At 51.1% G+C, this 26,569-nt stretch overlaps 1 protein-coding gene across 1 annotated transcript in view; it reads left to right on the forward strand.

Moving 5' to 3' along the window:
• Rin3 (Ras and Rab interactor 3) overlaps positions 1 to 24,681 on the forward strand; it is a 112,906-nt gene extending 88,225 nt beyond the window's left edge. The window contains exons 6-10 of the mRNA XM_028888274.2: positions 4,459 to 5,958; positions 9,384 to 9,692; positions 16,719 to 16,850; positions 21,507 to 21,670; positions 24,065 to 24,681. Coding sequence (XP_028744107.1) covers positions 4,459 to 5,958; positions 9,384 to 9,692; positions 16,719 to 16,850; positions 21,507 to 21,670; positions 24,065 to 24,385 — 2,426 coding nt within the window. The 3' untranslated portion in view covers positions 24,386 to 24,681. The remainder of the gene's footprint in view (positions 1 to 4,458; positions 5,959 to 9,383; positions 9,693 to 16,718; positions 16,851 to 21,506; positions 21,671 to 24,064) is intronic.
• Positions 24,682 to 26,569: the final 1,888 nt, after the last annotated feature.

Consider the following 26,569-nt stretch of genomic DNA (forward strand, 5'->3'; position numbering starts at 1 on the left):
TTTCAGTGCTCCCAATGGTCTCAATTATTCCTAGTTTTGAGACACGTTTCCTTCCTCCGTGTTAGTGACTGTATTTTTTTTTTTTTTTTTTTTTTTTGCACTTGGTTTGGGTTTGGTTTGGTTTGAACGAGTAGACTAAGCTATTTGGACAGGGGTGATGTTACCAACGCAAAGCTATTCCCTTGCAGGCTCAGCACCATGAGATGGCTCTTGAGTGTTTGTTCATGAGCTGACACAAACCAAGTTTAGACCTGGAAACACCAACGTTCAACAGTGCAGGCTATATAGGATGTCATCCTGGACGCAGAGCCTTGGGCTAGCATGGGCCCCAAAACTAACAGAGGGTTGAATTCAGCACTGAGCTGTTTGCAACTGATTCTAAATGCAGAGGGAAGAGGATGCTGTGTTGTGGGTCTCGAACACGCTTGAGGCAGGTGGATGCTTAGCGTTTTAAAGACAGGAAAGCCACACAATGTGTAGCTCTCCCAAGTTTGTGTGAACCTTGCTTTTTCCTTTATAGCATACAATGAGACTATTTCCTAGTTAGTAAAGATTTGTTAAAAGCTTGAGGCTGGGGGACTGGGGAGATAGCTTAATCAATAAACTGCTTGCCATGCAAGCATGAGGACCTGATTTGAGCTTTAAAATCCATATTTAAAAAAAGAAAAAAAAATGGGCCTGGTAGCCTGTACTTGTAATCCCACCACCAAGGAGATAAAAACAGGTAGGTTCCTAGCCAGCTTACTAGCTCATTGTTGGGTTCCAGGCCAATGAGAAACAGCCTCAAAAAGTAGGATTGGCTCACCCGAGGTTGTCTTCCAGCTTCCACATAGGCACACATGTCCCTGCACAGCCCACTACACACCAAATGAAACACTGGCGTTGAGTGAAAGTTCAATCAGCCATCTTTGGATGCTACAAACATATGTATTCCCAGAGTCTCCAGAGCTTTTCAACCATTTCCAGGGTATCTGAATCCTAATTTTACCCTCAGGCACCACAATCCAGCACCTGGCACATCCCAGGTCCCCCCAAGCATTGCAGGGATTGAAGCTGGCAAGACTTACCCCCCACCCAGGTTCAGAAAGCCTTGGCACCAGCAAAATGGCTGCCTCAGTCAAAGGGACAGGCCCTTTCTTACTGGAACTTGGACAGCTGAGCTAAGACTTGGCATGGTGCCCACAGCTCTGCCAACTGCTGGGACTGCTTCTCCAGCCTTGGCTCTTTGCAAGCTGCAGAGAACTTTCGAACTTCCTTTTTTTGTTGTGTTGTGTTGTTTTGTTTTGTTTTTAGCACAAAGCCCTGAACGGCCCCATTGCCTCCCTTACACAGCCAAAGGCCCTGGTATGTGCCCAGCATCACCCTCCCCTGGAAGTAGCATTGTCTTGGAGAACCTGTGCCCTGTGAATTGTCCTGGGAGCAGGCAAGCAACATCTTGAGCTCTGGACCTCAGGGGAGCCCCGGTGCCTGCTCCACACTTGTAAGATGCTATCAAGATGTGGAGATGTGTTGTTCTATTCTGTGCCTGCTAAGGGACCAAGTCTGCAGACCAGTGATAAGCTGGCTGACAGTTCTGCCCCAACTGGAGCTCTTCTACTTCCTTTTTTCTTCCTCTCTCACTGTCTCATCTCCTCATCCCCTCATCCCTCAGCTTGTCCCTACCTAGCTTGCAAAGCTAGACTGGCCAGTGCCCCCTACCCTAGAATGCTGCCTCCGCTTTCACTAAGCTGGTTCACTCACTAGTGTTGGGTGCTGATGCCTGGACCCTGCTCGCTGGAGCACCATCCTGGAGGCTGGAGATACACAAATGGAAGAGGCATCAATGGTGCTTTCTGAAACCCAGAGTGAGGTGGAGCACTCAAACAAAAGCATGGAATGGCAGTCCTGATGGAGGTTCCTGTAGTCAGAGGACACAGTAGGGCTAAGGGACACGGGCATCCTGCACGTATCAGTCTTCTAAGACTAATTACCAGTCTTGGAAGATTAGTAAGAACCTGGCAGGTAGGAAGGAAAATAATTCTAAGCAGAGGGAACAGCATCAGCTAAGACCCAAGGGTAAGGCAGCAGATGTCATGTCCAGGAAGCAGTGAATGGCAGATGGAGTGAAGACTCCGTAGATAATTCTAGAAAAGATATATAGGGCATATCTCCCAGGCCTTGAGTGATGTAGGCAAACAATGATGGGAGAGCCTACCCAGGCATTGATGGGCAGTTCTTGACATCAGCTACCCATGGTTTTATCCTTCATCCACATGTCTTAAGGGACTGTGACATGAGCATGGAGGGAGCTGAGCTCAGCTTCCTGGGACTACTGAATAGTTCACCTTCTGGCCACCTGATGCTCCTCACTAGAAAGACTTCAAGGAGACCAGCCTGCTCTACTGGGCTTGTAGAGACATAGGTACCATGTTTCCGATGCTTACTCCACAGAAAGCAAGCATCTGCGTATTCTGGGTACCAAGAGTTGGCCACTCAGAGGTCAAGTGCTATCCTGGAAAGCAAAGCCACAGCCTGGCCATCATGAAGAGTGGTCCTCAGGCTATGGAAAAACTAAACCTGGTCACATCTTACCCTGTGGCTGTGATGTGCAGGGAGCTTTGCATACTGTAGAAAGACACATGAAAGGTCATCATCTTGTTTTTGTGGTGACAGCTGGGTGTTCTGGGCTGGCTGCCAGGTGCAACAGAGTCTGTCTAGAGCCAGGCTCCATGGTGGGTACTATGCTGCTTTGGTGCTCATGGTTGGGTAGGCCACAGCTTGCTTTCTATCATGGGGTTAGACTCTGCTCACACTGATGGGTATGCAACCTCAGGGCACCAAGGTGGCCAAGGTCCATGTCTTTGAGCAGGACATCATTAGAACTGGCTCTGCATGACCCTGCCATATTTCAATATCTCCTTTCACAATCAAGAACCTGTAGTAGTCATGCCTGATGACACAGGCCTATAATCCTAGCTGTTCTGGAAGCTGAGGCAAGAAGATTGAATGTTCAAGGCAGCCTGGGCAACTTCGTGAAACCCTTACTCAAAATTTGAAAACATTTTTAAAAGGGGTAGGGCCCTCAGTGGTAGAGCACTTGCCTAGCATGTGGGAGACCCTGGGTTCAATCCCCAATACCAGAAAAAAAAAACAAACAAAAAACATAGGTGCTTGCTGTGTTCTTACCACATCTCTAGCTGGGGTAAAACCCGCCAGCCTCTAGCTGGGGTAAGAGCCACCCACTGATAGGCAGAGCAACCCAAGTGGGAAGTGATGCAAGTTCCTCAGAAGGAGCCTGTAGGGCAGCAACGGGCTAGTCTGACCTGTTCAACCTCCAGCACTCTGTGACCCCAGGTGAACACATTTCAGCTGAGTCACTTGCCTTCATCCGTGAAGTGGGGGCCAATGCCTCGGGTCATCAAGACCGTCCCGTACAACGGCAGCCCATGACTTGTCCACTGCACAAACCCTGACTGTCATTCCTCGGTGACTTCTTTGACACTCCCTTACATAGGCATCTCACTGAGGAACTATGGGAGAGAGGCTGTGTCCACCATTCTTCCCAGAATCCTGAGGCGGCATGGTTCATAATCTCCTTACCTTTAAAATGAACACATTGAGCAGATCCTGGGTCCCATGTTTCTCTCCATATGGAACCACTCTTCTGTGCTCAGAGTAGCCTATTCTCCAGAAGTCATAACCCTGTATCTTTTGGGAGGCCCTGAGCATCCCTGAGTGTTTGCTGGTATGTGATACCCAGGGCCAAGAAGTCATAATGAGGCTATGAAGACTGGTCAGTAGCCAGCAGGGCAGGGCTTGCTCAAAGGTAGGAGCTGTGTCCTCACTTGTCCCATAGCCTAGCTCCTCAGTTAGTGTCAAGACCCTCCTAAGTCATAGCAGCCCGTAGCAGACAGCTATAGGTCCAGTTCCATCACTCATAATTCTCTGGTTCCCTTTTCCTCTGTCTGCCACCTGCAGTGACCGTAATGAGTTCTAGCCCCTTCCTGTCTACGGTAGGGTTCCCTCCCAGCACCCTGTGATGCTACTGCTGAGACACCCATTGGAGGGACAGCTAGACCAAGCCCTAGGACACAGTCTGCCCAGGGTACCCAGCTGGATAGCTGCGGAAACAGCTTCATTCTCTCTGTCCCTACCACGCCCTCCTCCCGCATGCCCAAAGCCATGGTCACCCCCACCCGAATCACAGTTGTTCTCCATGACAAGCTCTCACATGGGCCCAGAACTGAAGCTGGGCCTCTTGTGTCCCCTCCCAGCTCTACTCCACCCTCTGCTGGTGGGTACACAGGGGACTTCCCCTCCAGGCAGGAAGTGGTGGGAGAAGTTAAGAGAGTCCAAGAAGGGAAAACAAACATACGCGCGAGCGAGGGCCCTTCCCCCACTGCGAGGAGGAGGAGGAGGAGGAGGAGGAGGAGGAGGAGGAGGAGGACTGACTGCCTCTGCTCTGCTCTCTCTCCTCAGGCTTCTGGGACTCCTCACTGAACCCTCCGAGAGGTCCTGTCGAGCCCCTCAGAGGCCCAGCCCCTGGGGCCCCTGCAGCCTCCAGCCTCCGGCCCACAACCCATTACGCAAACTGTTCCTGTGAAATCGAGCTGTCGGTGGGAAATGACCGCCTGTGGTTTGTGAATCCTATCTTCATCGAGGACTGCGCCCTGCCGGCTGATCCACCGCCTCTTGGCAGCTGCCCTCCACGCTTGGTACCTGCCACTTCGGATGCTACCTCACCTACCTCCAAGGGATCCCCACGCCGTCCCCCACCTCCACCTCCCATACCCACGCTTCCTCCAGCTGGCCCTGCCCGGCCTCCTGCGCTTCCTGTGTCCCCTGCATCTGCTGTTCCTTTGCCCAACTCCCCCCTAATACCCACCTCTCACCTCGCCCCCCATGCGCCGGGCCCCCCAGGCCACCCCAACCAACCACCCATGACAGCCTGCGAGAGTCTCGCGCGCCCAGCGGTAGGCCTGGGCCCCTTTGGGGAAGAAGAGATGAAGCCTGGGACAGCTCCCAGCCCCTTGCAGCCGGCTCCTCCCCCTCCACTGCCCTTGAAGAAGACTCTTCCAGCAGCTCCTCCCAGACGGCGCATCTCTGAAAGGGTGTCTCTGGAAAGCCAGAATGTGGGGACTACAGCAGACAGGGACCTCCCAAGCATTTCCAGGGCAGCCTCGCTCAGCCTTCCTTCCCATGGCACCGTGAGCAGTCTTGGGGACAGGCCTTCAAGGACCACAGAGCAAGGCCAGGATACAGAGACCAAAGCTAGCCATGCTGACAATGTACCAGTGCCTCCTGGCAAGACCAAACAGCCCCCTATCCCACCCCCCAGGAAGAAGCGGGTCTCTCGGCAGCTGGCCGCCGCCACCCTGCTCAACCCCTTGGAGAGCCCTAAACAACCCATACGAGAGGCATCCCCTGAGAAACCAGCACCTGGTGCACCTTGGGAAGGCTTGAGTCCAGCCCCACAAGCTGGGACGCAGCAGCTCCATGCCCAGACCAGCGCCTGTCCCCATAGCTCTCCAGAGTTCAAGGGTTCCCTGGCCTCGCTCTCAGACAGCCTGGGGGTGCCTGCCTCAGCCACTGACCAGGATTCCTACTCAACCAGCAGCGCAGAGGAGGAGCTCGAGTTCAGCAGCCCCAACGTGAAGAAGAAGCCCTCGATGATCCTGGACAAAGCCCGCCACCGCCTCAGCTTCGTCAGCTTCACCAGCGTCTTCCACGCCTTCCTCTCCAACGACCGCAAGCTGTACAAGAAGGTGGTGGAGCTGGCACAGGACAAGGGCTCCTACTTCGGCAGCCTAGTGCAGGACTACAAGGTGTACAGCCTGGAGATGATGGCCCGCCCGACATCCAGCACCGAGATGCTGCAGGAGATCCGAACCATGATGACCCAGCTCAAAAGCTACCTGCTGCAGAGCACTGAACTCAAAGCCCTGGTGGAGCCCAACCTACACTCGGAGGAGGAACTCGGTCAGTGCCAGCTTGGGAGGGTGGGAGGGAAAGTGGTGCATCAGTACCCTCAGGCATCCCTGGACCTTGCCTAATGTCCTCATTTTTCGTCCTGACTGCCTCACAAAGCTCCTGGGCCTAAATCCCTCTCTCAGGCTCCACTTCTAGGAAGCCAACTCAAGGCAGCCCACTTTCCTGACCACTCCTGTCAAGCCACCCCCCCCACCCCTCCCCAACCCCCCACCAGCAGCCCTCCCCTCCCCCTCCAGCCTCTAACCCAGTCACCATCAAAGCTCTGCAATTAGCATGCATGGTGGCAGGTGTCCCTGCCGCACCTATGCGTCTGTGTGCATATTGAAAAGACTCGGTTGGACCACAGTGCTGTAGCTCCGTAGGATAGCGTGCGTCTACCTGCAGTCCCAGCACTTGAAAAGTGGAGGCAGAAGGATCAAAATCTTTCTTGGCTATGGAGTGAGTTGAAGGTCAGCCTGGGCTCTCAAAAAGCAAAACAAAACAGAAAACTACATTGAGGGATTTAGGGGTTACCTGATAAACATTACTGTCCCTCTAGGCACCACCTCCATGTGGTCCTGAACCTTTTCTCCTTCTCCCAGTAATTAAGAGCATCAGTTCTGGACACACAGAAAAAGGTGCTTTGAGACACTACAGGATGATGATTCACAGTGAGAGGTCCTAGGGAAAGAGACTATTAAGTACCACCTTCTCTGGTGGAGACTGGATTTGATGGCTGGCTCCTGAGGATGGATACAGTTACCAGGTCACAATATTAGGACACAGTAGTAAGGTGGTGGGTGCTATGTTGAGGTCCAAGACTGGCATTGCTTCCTCAGAAGGCCATAGTTATGTGTGCACGCCACTAGGGATGGAGGGCTCACCTAGGCAGGATGCTACGTGAGAAGGCCACCCACACAACCCCTGACTTTTTCCACTAACAGTTACCATGTCCCAGAGACCCAGGCATTACCCCACAGAGCTTGTCTGGGGAGGAAGTGAGTTATATAAGTAGTTTGACAGAGAGCACTATGCTTCCAGCTCCTTGCCTATTGTACTGGGGGGAAATGGCAGCAAGCTTATCACAAAGTCCCTCCTGCCCTCAGGGAGCTCTCATTCTGACAAGTGGCAGGTAACCTGCAAGAAAGTCAGGGAGCCATGAAAGAAGATGACAGAAGTGTAAAGTAGACAGGAAGTGAAGTCTGGAGGCTCTGGGAGAGGTAGGTCACAGCATCATGGCCCCCAAGGTTTAGCATTTCTGCAAGGAACCAGGCTGTGGCAGATTCAAGGCAGGAGTGCCAGGGCTTCCCGTGTGCCCAGTGTGGCTCTGCTCCTTGAGCTGAGTGAAAGCAGAGAGACTAGAGACAAGCAGAGCTGTCGTGACAAGATGTGCCGGGGGCAGGTAGGTGGGACAACACGGTGGAACACTGGGCACAGATGTAGTCCATGGAAGTCGGCGAAGACCTGGCTGGCCTCATATGGGCTCTGCATAGCTGAGGGCCAGTGTGAGCATTCCCAGGAGGCCACAGCTGTGAGTCCTAAGGCCCAAACCTGGAGAAGCCCAGTGTTCTGTGTCAGAAGTTCAGTGTCAGAGAGATGGCCTCCCACCTCATTGGACGTCCAGGAGGGGACGAGTGGAGGCTTCTGAGGCTGAGTCTACAGTCCGGGAGACAACATGTCTGGAACCCACTAACACTCAAACAGCCCCAAGACAAAATCAGATCGAGCCTAGGGAAGATCGCAGGCAGTGTGCAGAACAGGAGGCCGTGAACGGGCATAGAAAAACATGGAAGGACATGGACAGCTCAAAGCCTTGAGGAAGCTGTGGTCAACCATGCATGCCAGAACAGAGGGTAAAACCCATGGCCTAAGCAGAAGTGGGAGGGGACAGGCTGTAAAGAGGATGGTGGGAAGGCTTCTTTCAGGCAGAGGTGATGCTATGGGGTCAGACTATGGGGTCAGGCAGAGAGGTGGGACATGAGGCAGGAGGATGATATGGCCACCCATGCCAGGCTGTGAACGTCATACTAAGGATGGAAGGGATGGATCCCAGAGGTGATGAGGAGAGCTATAAAAGAGGGAATGATGATCCAGAACTATCCCAGTACTGGACTAGGGCATGGCCAGTGGTATTAGTTACCCATCTGTTGCTGTAACAAAATACCTAACAAAAGCAACTCAAGGAAAGACTTGTTTGTTTTGTTTCATGTTTGAGGATGCGGTCCTTTGTGATAGGGAAGTCATGGCTGCAGGGGGCCGAGGCAACTGGTTTCACTGCATTCACCCTCAGGAAACAGAGATGAATGCAAGCGTTCGGCTCATTTTCTCCTCCTTATGCATCGTAGGCCCCAAGCCCAGGATGGAATGGTTCTGCCCACGTTTAGAAAAATCCACCTCAATTAACCTAATGAGATCCAAGCTCACTTAGCTCCCAGCCCGCAGGTTGATCAAGACCAAGGGGTAGCGGAATGGCTAGGGCCAAGCTGTGTGAACAGCTGTGTAGCAAGGGGAGCATGAGATGCCGAAGTCCAGGGGCAGAGGCAGGCCTGGCAGGCTGGAGCAGTGTGGGCAAGGAAAGCATGAGTGGGTGATGAGGCAAGTCACCTAGATTTGAGAAGCACAAGAGGCATTGAGGATAATCCTACCTTGGGCTGGAGAGATGGCTCAGCAGTTAAGAGCACTGGCTACTCTTCCAGAAGACCCGGGTTCAATTCCCAGCACCCTCATGGCAGCTCACAGCTGTCTGTCACTCTAGTTCCAGGGGATCTGATACCCTCACACAGACTTACTTACATGCAGACAAAACACCAGTGCACATAAAATAAAAGTAATTTTTTAAAAAGAATAATTATTTTTTTAAATTATGTTTGTTTAAAAAAAAAAAAAAAAAAAAAAAAAGAATAATTCTACCAAGCCAGGCAGTGGTGGCACACACCTTTAATCCCAGCACTCAGGAGGCAGAGGCAGGCAGATCTCTGTGAGTTTGAGGCTAGCCTGGTCAACAGCAAATTCCAGGACAGCCAGAGCTACAAAGAGAAACCCTGTAAAAAATGAATGAATGAATGAACGAATAAAAAAACACAAACAATCAAAAAAAGAAAATTTCTACATTGCATTTACTGGACTCCCAAACCCTTAGTACGCAGCTGCCCTGGTTGTACACTGCATAGCTGTAGCACATCTCGTGCCTTCTGGAATATGTGCTTATGGACAGGCTCTGTTCCTGGCACTGGAGATAATACCGCATTGGAGAGACCAGGATATTAGGCCTGGGAGACTCTGGTGCCGGTGCCGTTGCAGAGCAGCTCCCTGTCCTGTGTGTCAGGGCTAAGTAGGAACTGGGGATGGAAGGGCTGTGCTGCCAGGCAGCAGAGCCAGGTGGGAGGCCCCCCCCCCCAAACTTCTCTCCTTACCTTTCCCTCTCACCCCACCAGAGGCCATTGTGGAGTCAGCCTTGTACAAGTGTGTCCTGAAGCCCCTGAAGGATGCCATCAACTCCAGCCTGCTGGAGATCCACAGCCGCGATGGCTCACTGCAGCAGCTCAAGGAGAACCAGATGGTGATCCTGTCCACCACCACCACCGACCTGGGCGTGACCACCAGCGTGCCTGAGGTGGCTGTCATGGAGAAGATCCTGCAGAAGCTGAGCAGCATGCACAAGGCCTACTCACCTGGGAAGAAGATCTCCATCTTGCTGAAGACCTGCAAGCTTATCTACGACTCTATGGCCCTCGGCAACCCAGGTAGGCAGGCTGGGTCCCTCCTGCAGAACTAGGGCAGGATGCGAGTAGGAGGCATTCCCTGGGCACACCCCACAGGGTGACCTGGGAAAGGAAGGAAATTGTGTTTCCTGCTGCCCTCAAGACAGGCAATGAGCTGGTTACACCTGCACCCATGTGCATCAGGAAAAGGTACCCTATGAGTTTACAGGGAGTGCTGGCTGAAAAAACATGGTTCTGCCACCAGATGACTCAAACACAGAACCATTGTGCCTCAATGCTGAAAGATAGAGTTCAAGATTAAAGTGCAGCAGGGCTGTGCTCTCTCTAGGCACTGGGTAGGATCTGATCCAGCCTCACTCCTAAGTCTGAAAACCCAACAGTCTTCATTCAGTATTCTCCCATGGGCTCTGTGTCCACATTTCTCTCTTATGAGGAAGCAGGCCACAGTGGATCAGGGTTGGCCCTCCCCTAGTGTGATTTCATCTCAGCCAATCACATCCACAAAAGGTCACCTTCTGGGGAAATAATGTTGGCTCTTTAGCATGTGTGAACTTAGAAGGGACAGGTCCAGCTGTGACTGTTGATAGTAGTAGCTCACTAGACCAAAGAGAACCTGGTCTAGGCTCACCAAAGTCAGTGGAAGCTGCTGATGAAAGATGACTAGGCCCATCTATACCCAAGTGGGTACCTGATGTAGGCCATCTGGGTGGGTTTCAGGGCCAAAGCATATACCTGTGGCCAGCTAGAGTCCAGGGTAGTAAGAGCTGGCATCATGACCGTGTGGCACCCTGCACTGTCTAGTCACAAGCTGAACCCAGATTCAAGGGGGTGAAGTATATGTCCTCGTTGGATGGAAAAAGCTTCAATGTCACATTGCAGGGGGTACAGGGAGGAAGGGAAGAAGAGACGGAGTGGAATCATCATGCCCATTTGTAGCCAATGACCACAGCGCTCCTCTAGATACACAGGAAACGGAACCCGTGCTCCATAGGGAATAAAACGCTGCCCAGAGTTCATCCTGCACCCAGCCCTTTAGCTAGATGCCCTGGTGCTGGTGGCCACCTGTGTAGTTAGTTTACATGGGGACCATGGCAGGTGATAGTGGAAAGAATGTCACACCACAGTTGTAACCTCCCAGACCTGGCTTCCGATTCCCAGTCTGCCCCTTACCACTTGTAGGAGCTGGAATGGGTCACTTATCTCTTTGAGCCCAGCTTCCTCATGGGAAGAGAAGTCAGATTCTAGTAGGTCAGAGCCACACTTAGGCACTTGCTGATATCAGAAACAAGCTGTGACATCTGACCCCAGGTGCCCAGCACCAGCAGGTACAATACCTGGGGCTGGCTTAGAGGCCCCTCTTCCTCTGCATGTGCCTTAGGAATGAGCAGCCAGCTGGGCCTCTGGCAAACCAGTTGTTGGCCTGGCACTGGGGCGTGGAACAAGGTCCCTTCACCCTAGCCAGTTTCCCTCATGAGGCTGGCAGAGGCTGCAGCTCCAGGTTAGAAGCCCTTTTTTGTGGAGGACCAATATGTGTCCTGCAACTGTGAGAGAATGAATTGAGTTCCTGAAGGGCAAATGCCACCTGGGGATAGAGCTACATGATGGCTGTGTTGTCATGGACAAGTGTGGTGAGAAGCAAGGTATCATCAGGACAAGTTTGTCTTTTGGAGGCCAGGGGTCTTGTGCAGTCTGCAGACCAAGGTTAGGCTGTGAGCACAACTGAATCCTGCCTAAAAATGGCAGCAACCGTGGACAGCCTCCAGGATTCAGAGCCTCACTCCCAAGCAGCACAGTCAGCCCCAGAGGCCCAGGACCCAGGGAAGGCACCCAGCAAGGCTGACAGCAGCCATGGGAAGGTGAAGGTCAGGGTCCCCTCGTGGCTGATGGAAACAATCTAGGAACGACTCACGCTTTCTCTTCTGCAACAACAGGTGCGTGTGCACTTGTAGACGTGTTGTCTTCCTTCAACTGCTTCCTGCCTTTTCACTTTTTGAGACAGTATCTCACTGAACTGGAAGCTCATCAGTTCGGTTTGGCTAACTGGCCCACCAGTGTACTTCAGGGATCCATCTCCCTGTTACACACACACACACACACACACATACACACACACACACACACCATGCTCAGCTCTTCCCATGGGTGGTGCTGGGTAGCAGAACTCGGGTCCTCACACATGTACAGCAGTCACTATTGACTGAGTCATCTCCCAGCCCCAGAACATTTTTTTTTTAACCTATCACTTAAAACTTAAAATCTTTAAATGGAAATGGCTCATTGAAACAAGGATGACTAGGTACCCTTGTGAGTTTTTTTTATCCAAGCAATTGTCAGGTGCTTTCCCTGTCTCCAAACACACACATTTTCCCTCAAATCCCATGAGTTATATATCTGGACCTTTTCCCAGTCAGCGCCCTCCTGAGTCTCTGTTCCAGACTCTGGGAGTGCCTGCAGGCTGCAGAGCTCTCGTGACGGCTGTGGGTGAGTGCCTGGGTCAGCGTCTGCAGACACAGCATCTCTCACTGGATCACGGGTTGTCACTGATCTATAAAGGTCCTGGAGGACTCGGAAAGGCTTAGGAATTCCACATCTGAGAGCCACTGTTCAGCTTCCTTTAGTAAGCTGTGTTTCAAGGGTCTTTCTTTTCTTTGACTACACTGATTTTTTTAAATTTATTTTAATTTTAATTGTGTGTGTGTGTGTGTGTGTGTGTGTGTGTGTGTGTGTGTGTGTGTGTTGAATATGTACAATAGGACTCCTGGAGCTAGAGGTACAGGCACCTGTGAGCTGCCTGATATGGGTGCTGAGACCGGAACTCAGGTCCCCTGCAAGAGCAGCGTGCACTCGTAACTGCTGAGCCATCTCTCTGGCCCCAGTGGGTATCTGTGAGGATGCAGGCTTCCTTCCTACACCCATCTTTTTCACCTACGCCACAGTTTCTCATTTCATGCTGTCACACTTCCCTCCCAGTTGCTGACTTAGTCACTTTCTCATTGCTACGATCAAACACTCTGACCAAAGTGACAGAAGAGAAAACCGGGTCTTTTCAACTTAGAGTTCAAGGTGTTGCCCGTCTCAGCTGGGAAGTCACGACAGCAGACGCTCGAAGTGGCTGGTCACATTGCATTCCACACTTAAAAAAACAGAGCAATCAATGCTGGCTAGTGCTTTCTGCAGCCTACAAAGCCCAGGTCTCACCCAAATAAAGATGACTCTCCTCTGATTGGCTTGCCCAGAGGTCCATCTCCCGGGTGACTGTAGATTCTGTGGAGTTGACAGCTCACGCTATTACAGTTCCACGAAGGTGAAACATTCTTAGCTGCATCTCAGTTGACTCCAATTCTCTTCAGACTTGACACTGGCTGATTTCAAGACTACACCACCACCCCCCAGTCCCTACCCACCCCACTCCCTTCCCTGTTCCCAGCAGCTCATGCTGTCTGGCTGTGACCTTGTGACTGAAGTGTTATCCGCACCCCAGCATCCCTGTGCGGAAGGCCTGGGAGCTGGTCAGCTGCTGCTGCAGCCTGTGTTGAGCTCGCCTCCCCCTCAGGGAGAACCCCACCACACCTGCCCCAGCACGGCTCCTAGACCTCAGGCTCCCCGGACTTCTGACCCCTAGACCTCAGGCTTCCTAGACCTCTGACCTTCTAGGCTTCAGGATCCCTAAACTTTGAGCCACTTAGGGCCTTAGACATCTAGACCTCTACCCACCCTGGGCCTCAGGCCCTCCTCTCTGAGCAAGAAGCCCACCTCCTGCCTCTCCTGTCATCACCACACAGGGGAGAGAAGTTTATGTCCAGCCTACGTGGCCCATTTATATAGAAATAAAACAACCCGGCTGTGGGTGAGACCAGTTGAGACAGTAAGAAGACAAGTCACATTCGGAGTGACAGGAGCCAAACGTAGCTGGTCACACTATCCTCGCCTGGAAGATAACGGTTATCACACTTGGCTAGACCTGGCCAGAATGCAAACGTAGAGCCACATTGTACCAAACGTATGCTATAATCACTGCACCAGCTGGCCATCCTGAGAAAGCGCCAGGTTTGGGATAGTAGTTGAGCACACATTTGAGGGTCCTGGGTCAGGCAGGCTGGGAAGTTAACAATTCCACCACAGACATACCCAAGGGCTGTCCAGATCTAGATAATTCCTCAGCCATATTCTCTTCCCTGGTGATTCCGGGTCAGTAGTTCTCAACCTGTGGGTCTTGACCCCCTTAGGGTGGAATGACCCTTTCATAGGGGTCACCTAAGACCATCGGAAAAAAATATTTATAAACAAGATATTTACATTACAATTCATAACAGTAGCAAAATTCATTATGAAGTAGCAACGAAAATAATTCCATGGTTTGGGGGGGGGGTGGTCACCACAATGTGAGGACTGTGTTAAAGGGTCGCAGCGTTAGGAAGGGTGAGAACCACTGGGCTTGGCTGGGACAAATTGACATCGAAAGCTAACCAGCCCAGTTCTTAACCCTGAGCCATTTCAAAGCCCTGGCATGCATAGAACTGGCATTGAAGCCAGGGAGTTGGGTAGGCAGGTAACCCTGCTCTGCTATGTGTCTCTGCCTCCAGCTTTGAACAAGTAAATAGAAACACAAACCCCACCAGCTCATGGGCTACTAGAGCAGATGAAGTGGGGTGAGGCCCCGGGATGTACAGGTGTTTCTTATCTGGACCAGGTGCTCCGGAAAAGCGCCCATTTGTCCCCATCTAATGTTAACTTTTCCACTATTTCATGACAGGACCCAGAAACCCATTTTAAGGGCATCAGACCTAGTGGTGGGGTCTTTAGGGACGGCTTCCAGGAGAAAGGAAGGGACTTTAAGCCACAGCTTAGTCCTGAGCCCCGAGCTGCCCCAGGACAGTTGCATCTGCTACCTGCTTTCAGGAAAAGGCCACTCAGCAAAACCAGGGGATGGGATGGGAGAGAGGCGGACACAGGGCTCTGGAAGCCACCCTCCTTCTGGCTGGCCCCTGGTGTTATGTGTGTGCTTCTGTTTAGACTGCATCAGTATTATTTGCACGGTGTCTACAGCCACTTTGGTGACAGAGGCTCGATTGAATAGCTGGGAATGAGACTATGTATGGCCTGAGAAAACAATATTTCCTACCTGGTGCTTTATGCTAGCCTGTCCTAGAGATAATGCCCCCAAATAACTGTATTTTATGTCATCTCCTCATTTGACACACACCACACTCCTGAGTAACAGACTATTATCCCCCAGTGTTCAGATGGGGAAACTGAGGCTTGTCATGGCCTCAGGAGAGGCCCAATCTTGCAGAGCTAGAGTGGCTGTGCTAGGATCTTCCTAGTTACCTATTCCAGTCTGCAGGGCACCCAGACGAGCCCTCCTTGGTTTATTTTTCTCTGAATAAGTGTTCACTCTCAGCCAGCCGGCAGTGACACATGCCTTTAATCCCAGCACTTGGGTGGCAGAGGCAGGCAGGTCTCTGCAAAATTCAAAGCCAGCCTGGTCTGCAGAACAAGTTCCAGGACAGCCAGGAGGACTACAGGGGCGGGAGAGAAAAGTTCACTCTCTCCAAAGTCCCCCAGTCCATACAGTGTGCAGAAGGTCTCTGCCAGCTCCTGGCAGTGTGATTAGCTCGTGGTGTGCTTGCAGATGATGAGCAGATGGAACTGGGAAAGACAGGCTAAAACCAGGAAACACAGGCTGACGCTGGCAGGGCACGATCCATGCAAGCCAGCTGTTCAGATCACAGGAGAAGCATTTCACAGCTGTCCCCATCGCCCCAGGGCATATTGCCTGTCGCTTGGCGTACAGCTGGAAGAGTCAGCTGGGAGCTGATGGGCTCCAGCTGTGCTCAAAGCTAGTGCTGGTCCTTAAGCAGACATCAGGTCTCAGTGCCCATGCACATGCTCCCTGCCTACAGGGGAGTCGGGTGGGGGGAGTGGGGGACACGGAGCACAACACAGATCTGGTCCCACCAGTGATCAGCACAGAACTTGAGCATAGGCTCCCAGCTCTGAGCATTGCCCTGCCCATGGTGAGGTTGGACCTGTGGGTGTACTGGGGGCAGCTCACACCAGCTCAGGGAAGCTAGTTATGCCTCTGCTCCCGACTCCATGTTCAGGTCTGCAGTTTGAACTTGGTCACTGTGGAAAAGGTTACGTCATGGAAATAGGCCAGCACTGCAGGTCAGTTTCTGTTTCTGCCTTTCCCTTGGAAAGTCTGTTGTGAAGCATCTCTCTACCCAGTCAACTGAGAATCCACATGGGGCTCAGTTTGGACCACTGGCAGTGGTGGATCTCAGGCACATTGGTGGGTCTCTGGAGTGATAATTGATCTCGGGCAGTGATAGATCTTGGGGCAAGAAGGGATCTCATGTACAGTGATATTCTCAAGTGGTGGATCTCAGGCACAATGGTGGACTTGGGGCAGGAGTAAATCTCAGCAGTGGATCTCAAGGGCAGGGGTGGATCTCAGGGGCAGGGGTGGATCTCACACAGTGCTAGATCTTAGACAGGAGTGGGATCTCAGCAGTAGATCTCAGGGGCATTAGTGGATCTCAGTTAGAGGTGGGTCTTAGGGGTAGTGATGGATCTCAGGCTCAGTGATGGATCTCAGTTAATGGTAGGTGTCAGGGATAGTGGTAGATCTCAAGAATAGTGATAGATCTCAGGAATGGTGGACCTCAGGCAGTGGGCAGATCTGGGGCACAGGGTTGGATCTCAGGCTTATGCAAAAATTCCTGGAGATGCCCATGCAGCAGTGGTGGGCCTATGAATTCAGTGTGATGAGAATTTGATGGCCCAGCAAGCAGCCAGGGGCAACCATAGGGGAAGAATGAGGAAAGGGCAAGAAACCAGAGTTTTGTCACCCCAGCCCAGAGATTTCTCAGTTCCTTCTTGCCACCCTATACTGAGTCACAGGCCACAGGGGCTGACCTTAGGAGTTGTTAGGGTCCTCACTGTTGAATCGTGAGAATATGGAAACCTGGCTCTTCCAGGGTGACCTCCCATCCCTGAGTGGCTCACAGGCATCTGGCACTCACAGCTTTCATCCTCTTCTTGCAGGGAAGCCCTACGGGGCCGACGACTTCCTGCCTGTGCTCATGTACGTACTGGCCCGCAGCAACCTCACTGAGATGCTCCTCAATGTGGAGTACATGATGGAGCTCATGGACCCCGCCCTGCAGTTGGGGGAGGGTAAGTCAGCGCCACCCCTACATCCACCACTGTAGCTGGAAGTTTCTCCAGTCCCGCCCAGCCCCACGGGCCAGACAAATCTCTCCCATCCAAGGTCCCACAGCCACTTATAAAATAATCACTCAGAGGCTTAATATTAATTACAATTTACGTGAGTCCCATTACATGTTGCTCCTTGGACGGCGGGCTAGCATCTCCCCTACTCCACCCTTCTCTCTGTATCTGTTTGGATTTCCCACCTGCCTCTAAGCTGTCTTGCCATGGGCCAAAGTTGCCTTATTTACTAGTCAATGGAAGCAACACATATATTCACAGCATACAGAAAGACATCCCACAGTACACCATCTCAGGCCCATCACCAGCTCCCAAGCCAGGCGGCCCAGCAAGGACTTCTTAGGTAGGACTTTAAGGCCGAGGGACTTGCACACAGGCCCTGCCCGGATAGCTCATTGATTAAGAAGACAGACAGACTGCAAAGAAAAGTGTTACCATATCTTGACAAAATTTGATGATGGGAAATTCAGAGACTGGAAGCATGTTACCCAGACAGTGCAGTCATGGAGGGCTTCTAGAGGAGGTGATACCTGGGCTGAGCATTGAAGGGTGAGCGGGAGCCAGCAGACAAAGAAAAGGAAGGAGCTGGTCATAGTGGCACACACCTTTAATTCCAGCATTCAGACAACAGAAGCAAGTGGATCTCTGTGAGTTCAAGGCCAACATGGTCTACATGGTTAAGTTCTAGGCCAGCCAGGGCTGTATAGTGAGACCCTGATTCAAAAATAAACAAATAAAGCTAAATAAATAAATTAAAAAGAAGGGGGTGGCATTCTTCCTGGAGGGCACAGCAGAAGTTGGTGGTTAACAAGCGAGGCTGGAGTGGCCGAAGGTGTTGGTCGACATAGAGTGTGACTAGTAGAAATCAGGTCTTAGATGGGGTGTCCTCCTAAGTCTCAGCCCTTGTTTATCCAACCCTGGCCAGGACTTCTGTCTGTAGGAGGAAGTTGCTGAGATGTTAAGGGCTTTGTACTCCCTGGCTGAATGAAGGAGGGGTATGATTTGCTGTACCCTATCTCAGTTTCCCTTCCCCCGTCTTTCTACCCACCACTTCCTCAGGCCAGGACCTCAGCCATCCCTCCACTGAGAATCCCTTGAGATACAGCAGCCCCGCTATGGGCTCTGAGGGACCATGACACATCCTCGGGGCTTCCACCCTAGAAGAATGGAACCAGCCTCCCAGGCACAAGTGTTCCCTTTGGGCTTTGTGGTTCTTGAGAGAGGCTGGCCACCTTTGCATGGTGTTTGCATCTGCCCATCTCTAGAGAGAGAAAGCCTGACGTCAGTGCTCCGTCGAGGTCTTCACAGCTCAGGGCAACAGGGAAAGTTGAGAACTTAGCTGTCATATGTGGCTTCGGGCTGTGGCTATGACACCTGGAACTCGTTCTTTCCCTCGTTAGTTAAACGTTACCAGCAATTGGAGAGACGTGTTTCCTGGGAAGTCCAGGAATTCAGAAGAAGTAAATGTTTTTCAGTCCATCAACACATTCATCCACCCTTCCACCCACCACCATCCATCTATCCATCTACATGTTTACCCATCCATCTGTCCATCTATCCATCCATCTATGCCTTCACTAGTCCATCTACCTACCTAGCTAACTATCTACCAATTCATTTACCTATCTATCATCTCTCCATCCTCCATCTATTCACCAGCTCATCTATCCACCCATTTATCTATTCACCAGTCCATCCATCCATAAAATTACCTACCCATTCCTCAACCCGTCCATCCATACTTGTCATCTGTCTACCCATCCCCCACATAGCTATTTGTCCATCTACCAACCCATGCGCTCATTGAACCATCCATGCCAGGCATAGGGCTGCAGTGCAGAGCAGGACAGAAAAGTCTGGGAGTCTCCTGAGACTGAGCAAACAGCTAACTCTGCACCCAGACTTGTGACCCCCCATCTCCTCAAGGCTGCTTCTTGGGTTTCCATGCCCACGGAAGCACTCAGAGACCGAGGAAGTTGGCAAGGATCTCTAGCCAGCGCTCACCCTGCTGAAAGAGTGACACCACTCTGAGACCATGTCCGTGAAAGTCCTGGGACGGGGGTCAAACTGTCTGTGTTCCTGGCTCACTCCCTGCCTATGGAAACACTGTATCTCCGAGCTGTTCTCTTGCCCCCTCCAGCCTGTGATGTGGTATGATTTAGCATAGCTCTGATGGCTGGTTCCCATGGTCTTTGCAGCAGGCATTTGTGGTGGAGGGATCAGGGGCTTCTTGTGAGCAGGTAGGAGAGCTGGTGGGACCCCCTTCTTATACCCACCGTTTACCCCGACCCCATCTCAGGGGAATTGCCAACTGAGAAGCCAAACCTCTCCCACAAGTGTCTTCATCGACCTTTTAGCTCCTCCCCAGGCCTGCTGACAGCTGCCTGTGTCCAGTTAATCTCACCAATGGAGTTTTTCAATCAACCCACTACACACTGTCTGGGAAGTGTCTGCAAAACTCACAGTGGTGTCGCCTGCCACCTAGTGCTCATAGCAGGCACTACACAGTCTCCACCAAAAAGAGCTAGAAGGGCCATGAAGAATGTGGAAGGCTTGAAGGGGCAAGAGAACACCAACAGGGCTTGGAGTTCCTCCTTTCTGCCTCTGCAAAGATCAGAATCCCCCAGAACTATTATCTGAGCTCGTATAACTGTATTACCCAAGCATGACTAAGCCCGGGCCCCTTACACAAATTATGACATTGAGAAGCGAGTGGTTGCTTCAGGGTGCCATGCTCTTCCCTGGGACTCAGAAGCAGAGCATTCTTATCCTTGCCCTGCTCTCCTGGCCACAGAGATAGGAGTCAGGGCTGTGCCTGCTCAGCTGAACTTAAGGAGTCTGGGAAGTGAGCATTTTCAGGCCAGGGCCACTTCCTCAGATAACAGCAGAGTTAGGATGGGAAGATGGATTCAGGTAGGTCACTGGCAGAATCAGCCTTATGTCCAAAATCATGGTCCTGGCCTTAATAACCAGGAAGAGCAGTCTGGGGAGCGTCAGGGAAGCTAGCAGAGACAGGACTGGAAGAGAGCAGGATGCTTGGGGTTGGGGTAGGGGGTTACTGTGTGATCTTGGCCATGTCAGCCTCTTTTTCTGGGGTTCAGTTTCTTTAAAGTGAAGCATCGCAACAAGGTTCTCAACTCTTAACAAGCTAATGAGCAGATAAACATCCCTGCAGAATATTGTCTTTGAACTTAAAATTCTGACCAGGCAGTGGTGGTGCATGCCTTTAATCTCAGCACTCAGAAGGCAGACACAGGCGGATGTCGCCAGCCTGGTCTACAGAGCAAGTTCCAGGACAGCCAAGGTTACAGAGAGAAAGTATGTGGTTTGTGCAGCTTAAAGTACCTTAAAAGCTCAATTAGAGGAAACATTACAGATTCAGGTTGTTTTTAAAGAGGAAACTTAAATGGGCCAATATTTTGGTGGGTGACTCAGTGGGTAAAGGCGGTTGTTGCTAAGCCTGGGGACCCCAGTTCAATTCCCACAACTCATGTGGTGGAAGGAGAGAACTGACTTCTGCAAGTTGCCCTCTGACCTCCACATGAGTGCGCCCACAAATATACATACATATGTGTACACAAAATAAAGTTTTAAATGTAATAATCTTTTTCAATGGCCAGGTCTCACTATGTAGCTCCAGGTGGCCTTGAACTTGCTATGTAGACCAAGTTGGTATCCAGCTCAGAGATTCACCTGCTTCTGCCTCCTGCGTAATGGGATTATGGATACCGAGCATCAAAATTTTTTACTATTTTAAATCCTTAAAAACTTTACGCAATAACTGAAATTTCCTGTACATCTTTGAAAATCATTTTTACAATAGATAATATATTCATGATGCTATTACAATAGATAATACATAATACATACACATATTTTAAAGCATGTGTATGATACAGTGAGAGTTGCCTTCCAGAAATTTTTTATGTATCCTATATATTTTAAACACTTAAAAAATCTCATTTTAAAATTAAAAACTTATTTTAAAATATCATTTTAAAAATACTGAGTTTGGATGACAGACTTGGAGGAATTGCTAGGTCTCTTTGTTTTCCTCCTAATGTGGCCGAGCTAAATAGATATCCTCAGCCAGGTGTGGTGAACCACACCTTTAATCCCAGCACTCAGAAGGTAAAGGCTGGAAGAGCTCTATGAGGCTAGCCTGGTTTCCATCCTGAATTTCAGGCCAGGGCTAAGTGGTAATATATGTTATATAAAATATATATTATATAATAGTATAATATATAATTGTTTTATTTTATATAGTATCTAAGTATTATGTGTATTAATTATATATAAATATGTTATATATGGAATGTGTTTATGTATTCCAAATGATTCCTTCTTGAAGGGGGTTGAGGAAAGATGTGAGCGAGGAAAGATGTGAGCTAGTCTGTACTGTAAAATACCAACTGCTGAGGCTGCCCAGTGTACTACAGTTGCGTGAAGCCTCTGAAGCAGGTTGTAGAGTGTGGACGCCCCCTGGTGGCTATGGAGGTAGAGGCATGTTGGAAGCAGTGGGCTGAGCCACACACTTTCGGACCCTCCCAGTGCAAGTGGATCCAGACTTTCCTAGTTCAACCTGTGTCCTTGACCCCCCAGGTTCCTACTATCTGACCACCACCTATGGGGCCCTGGAGCACATTAAGAACTATGACAAGATCACAGTGACGAGGCAGCTGAGCATGGAGGTGCAGGACTCCATCCATCGCTGGGAACGCAGGCGCACGCTCAACAAGGCCAGGGCCTCGCGCTCCTCTGTGCAGGTAATGCTGGGGACCATCGTGACTGGGGCCGCAGACTGCACAGATGCCACCTGTGCTCTGTGCGTGGCTGCTTTGGCCTACCAGCCTTACCCTCAGGGTGAATGGTGGGGCTCCCACAGAGGAATCCAAGCCCCTGCTTGTCAATCTGCCCAGATCTGTAGATCCTGGCTGGTCATAGAAGTGCCACCAGACACGTGTTATAACCCAGTGGGCAAAGTGGTATGGGAGGAACAAGTCATTCCACACACCCCAGGCTGCATCATCCACTTGTCCCCAAGCAGCCCAGATCAGCTCCCTGCTGCCCAGTGTCCACCCAGGCTGGTGTACCTCCTTTTCTTCACTGGTTGTCACTGGCTTCTACAAAACAACCCAGCATCTCCAACAGCCCTCCTATGAGAAGTTCCCTAGTAGCCCACCCCAGTGCGCGCGCGCGCGCGCGCGCACACACACACACACACACACACACACACACACACACCATTCGTCTCCTCTCTGCCACCTGCCCTTGCTCCCCCATTCCCCCACTCATCACGTCATGCTGTAAATCCTCTATGGATGAAGCTCTCATGTTGGCGAGGACAATGCCCATGGTTCATGTGTCTCAGAGGTCCAGAGCCTGGGACACAGCCAGACTACAACATGTAGAAAATGGAGGAAGTTGGACCAGGAGGCCAGACAACCCTCCAGAGCTATTCATAGCTGTGTGGACTATGTGTAGAAAATGGAGCCCAGACCTCTGGGAGGCAGGAGTTCTGAATTCTAGACCTAGCTTTGAACTAAGAGTTGATTTGATCCATATTCTTTAACTTAGCAAAACAAAACATAAATAAACCTTTATCCTAGAAAGTCCTAGATTAATCATTTGGAAGTAATGGTTACCAAAACTTGCTGTGTGGTCTCGAGCCCCCTCAGAAACTCCATTTCCCATTCACATCGGCCAACTGAACTGAATGAGTTCTGACTCCCTGTCCATGTTCTAAGCTGCCCATCCAGCATCTCTACTCCCTCTCAAATCAACAGCATCTTAGAACCCATGGGCAGGGCAAAGAATGTTCTGGCCTCAGCTTCTGCCACTCCCTGTGGTATAAATACTCCCAGCAAAGTCAATTTCAACTTGCATTGCTGAACTAGGAGTTACAAGGAGATTCGTACCATACATAGACTGTCCCAACTTGGTATATATTGGCATGAGCCAGTGCCACGCCACCACTCACACCCCCAATAGCACTTCTGCCCCACCTTTCCCTTCTGGAAGAAACAGAAGACTACTTGAGGCCCAGACCCTGGCCGCCTGTAAGTGCACACCACCCTGTAACATGGTCATTGGTGTTTTCATGGTTGTGGCCATGAACCATCTACTGATATTGGTACTCCATCCACAGTAGGGCAGCCCCACACACATTGTTTCACACTGGCTTGGGGGCAGTTGTGGGTCTTACTACCTTGAAGTTGGGACTGCCCTCCGTCTACAATTGAAGCAGCAGAGGTCCAGGTCACACAGCAAATGGAACCATCTTCAAAGCCGGGAAGGGCAGGGAGCTCATGGACCCATACTTAACACTTCATCCCTAGTATCACAGGCATCACCTCCACTCATCCTAAATTCACCCCTTCCCCAGCTCCCCACCTCCAGCGTCCCCTGAGCTTCTTCCTACCCTGCTTCTGAACCACAGAGGCAACCCTTGCTCTTAGAGGCCAAACTGTTCCACTTGCCTGAACTGTGGGTGCTAGTTCAGGCACTTTAGACTGCCTTCCAACACTGCACCCTAGGTGCAGGACAGACCCAGTGGGCAAGTACTGAATGAATGATTAAACCGTGAATGATAAGAAAGGGATGAGAGAGAACCACAGACGGGCCACAGGGGGTGTCGGGGAGAAGGGGGTAACTCCCTCCTTGCCATGACTCAAAAATGATTGAATCAGCCAAGAAGTGGTGGATTAGCTGGTAAAGGTGCTTGGCACCTTAACCAGGCAAACTTAACAATGTAAGTTCAATCCCTGGACTCCATGTAAAGGTAGAAGGAGGAACCAGCTCCACAAAACTGCCCTGGGTCCTCCACACAGGCATTTGGGCACATGGATATATCATGCAGACACGCAATAACTAAATCCATATCTGAAACATAACTGAATCACCCAGGGTAAGTCCAGTGGGGAGGTGAGACCCAGAGAAGGAAGTTATCTATCAGGCCCAGTTGTTGGCAGAGTAAGAAGGGGGCACAGATGCTCATCTTCACAGCTATTTGAGACCGCTCTGTCCAGAGAAGACAAAGACAGGTCCAATGCTACCATGCTCCTTTCTGCTGGCCCTAGCTCCCGATGTTGGGATGAGGTTGACCCAAGATGCTATTGGCCAAGCCTAGTAACGTCAAGTCTCCTCCATCTTGCCTGCAGGACTTCATCTGTGTGTCGTACCTGGAGCCCGAGCAGCAGTCACGGACACTGGCATCACGGGCAGACACCGAAGCCCAGGCACTGTGTGCACAGTGCGCCGAGAAGTTTGAGGTGGCACACCCCCAAAACTACCGGCTCTTTGTGCTGGTGGATAGGCGCTGCTTCCAGCTGGCCGACGAGGCGCTGCCACACCGCATCAAGGGCTATCTGCTCCGGAGCGAGCCAAAGCGAGACTTCCACTTCGTGTATCGACCCCTGGACAGTGGCAAGGACGGCTCAAGCCAGCCCTGTCTAGTGGTGCGGGAGCCCAACTTCCTATGAGATGACCCACAGCTGACCTGTGGTGGCAGGGTCTCCTGAGACTGGGAGTCTAGAGGGACAAGGATCCGGCTCTCAGTGGTCACTCCCAAACTCAGTCAGCCATGCCCATTTATTCATCTGAGTGTCTGACCACACATACTCCCAACACAAGTGCCTGTGTGGGTCACACTGGTATGCCACCCACGGAGCATGCCTAAACGGACAGGGCAGAGTCATAACCTGGGGCACCATGTTCTTCTTTGCACAGACAGTAAGAAAAAAAAAACAAGGCTGAGGAGGAAAAGGCTTTCTAGCCAGCTGTAGCAAACAAGCCTGACCCTGCTCACACCCAGCCCCTCAGGCCATTCCCTCTGCCTTCCCCAGGTCATGCCTCACCCCCTACCCCCACCTTCAAGAAAAGAACTCACTTTCCCCAGGACTGGCTAACGAAGGGGTTCCTGGCCCCAGCTGCTTGCTCCCTGAGCCTCAAGATGGAGCTGAGATGTTCCACACCAACCCAAGATCTCAGGGGTTTCTCCACGTGTGTGTTGAAGAGACAGCCCTACACCTTACCCCTGCCTCAGTGCTTGTCATCAGCTACCAGACTGCCCAGTCTGCCAGGGTTCCTGAGCCCCACTGGACATAGCCAAGCCAGCTCCAGGGAAACATGGACAAGTTCAGCCAATGCCATGAGACTGGGGGGTGGGGGCATTGAAGGACCTGTCCCCTGGTGGAAACACCACAGGTCATCAGTGTTGACAAGATGCACTCTGTGAGGGGGGAGAGTGAGGGGGGGCGGTAATAAAAGCCCTTTTGCAAATGCCATGTCCTCTGAACTGGCCAAAGTTCTGCTCACCAGTCCAGGGACCTGGTGCATCGTCACCGTCCTTGGTCCTCATCACCCCAGGCTCTAGATGATTTCAAGAACCATCCCTTCTACCCTTTGTTATTATTACTCTTGGGAATTCCAATCCTTTTGCCCTTGGCCCTTATATTCGTCCTTCAAAGTCCATCTCCAGGAAGTCTTCCTTGACTCCCCACGTTAGTAACGCACTGATAACAAGATATATAAAGACAGCTAGCTGCTCAGAACTATCAGGTTTCATTAATTCCTCTTCTTTCTTTCTTTCTTCCTTTCTTTCTTTCTTTTTCTTTCTTTCTTTCCTTCCTTTCTTCATTCATTCATTCATTGAGACATGGTCCCCTGAGAAAGTCCTCAAGCTCATTATGTAGCCAAAGATAACCTTGAGTATCTAGAGCCTTCTAGGACTGCTGTTAGTACAGGTGTGCACCATCGTGGCCAGTTTATATGGTGGTGGAACCCAGGGCTGCCTGACTAAGTGAGCTACATCCTCACCCCAATGCTGCTTCTTACCTTTGCTTTCTCCCTACCCATCTTAATACCCACCCGGCTATATGACCTTCTTACAGCTCTGTTTTTGAGACATAGCCTAGCTATGCTGCCCCCACCACCTTTGAACTCCTGGACTCAGCAATCCTCCTGCCTCAGCTTCCCCAGTGGCCAGGACTACAGATACATACCACTACGTCTGGCATTTACTTTATCGAGACTTAATTCACATGCCACTTAATTCTCCTGGTTAAAGCCAGTCATCTAACCTCCCGAGCAGTTGAAATCTGCAGAGAACTCCACGACATTTTACTTTTAATATGTGCATTATGTATCAGGGGTATGCACAGGTGTGTGCAGTGCCTAAGGAGGCCAGAAGGGGGTGTCAGAAGCCCCTGGAGTCAGAGCTACAAGTGGTTGTGAGCCATCATAGCTGTTGGGAGCCCAATTCAGGTCTTCTGCAAGTACAGTTAGAGCTCTTAACTACTGAGCCATGACTCCAGCACCACAGTATGTAACATTTGACACCCTCAAAATCTAAGTAGTAACAGCCCACTGAAGACCTTACCACTAACTTAGTCCATAGCATGGGTTTAGGGGTTTTGGTTTTTTTTTATGTTTTTTTTTTTTTTAATGTGTATGGCTGTTTTGCCTGGATGTCTGTCTGTGCACCACATGTGTGCCTGGTGCCTGTGGAGGCCAGACAAGGGCACTGGATCTCCTGGAACTGGAGTTACACACAATTGTGAGCCACCAGGCAAGTGCTGGGGAATTGGACCTGAGTCCTCTAGAGCAGCCAATGCTCTCATGAACCACTGGGCCATTTCTCCAGCCCCAGAGCCTAGGACTGAGTG

Source organism: Peromyscus leucopus, chromosome 14 (assembly GCF_004664715.2).
Source record: "Peromyscus leucopus breed LL Stock chromosome 14, UCI_PerLeu_2.1, whole genome shotgun sequence".
Taxonomy (NCBI): domain Eukaryota; kingdom Metazoa; phylum Chordata; class Mammalia; order Rodentia; family Cricetidae; genus Peromyscus; species Peromyscus leucopus.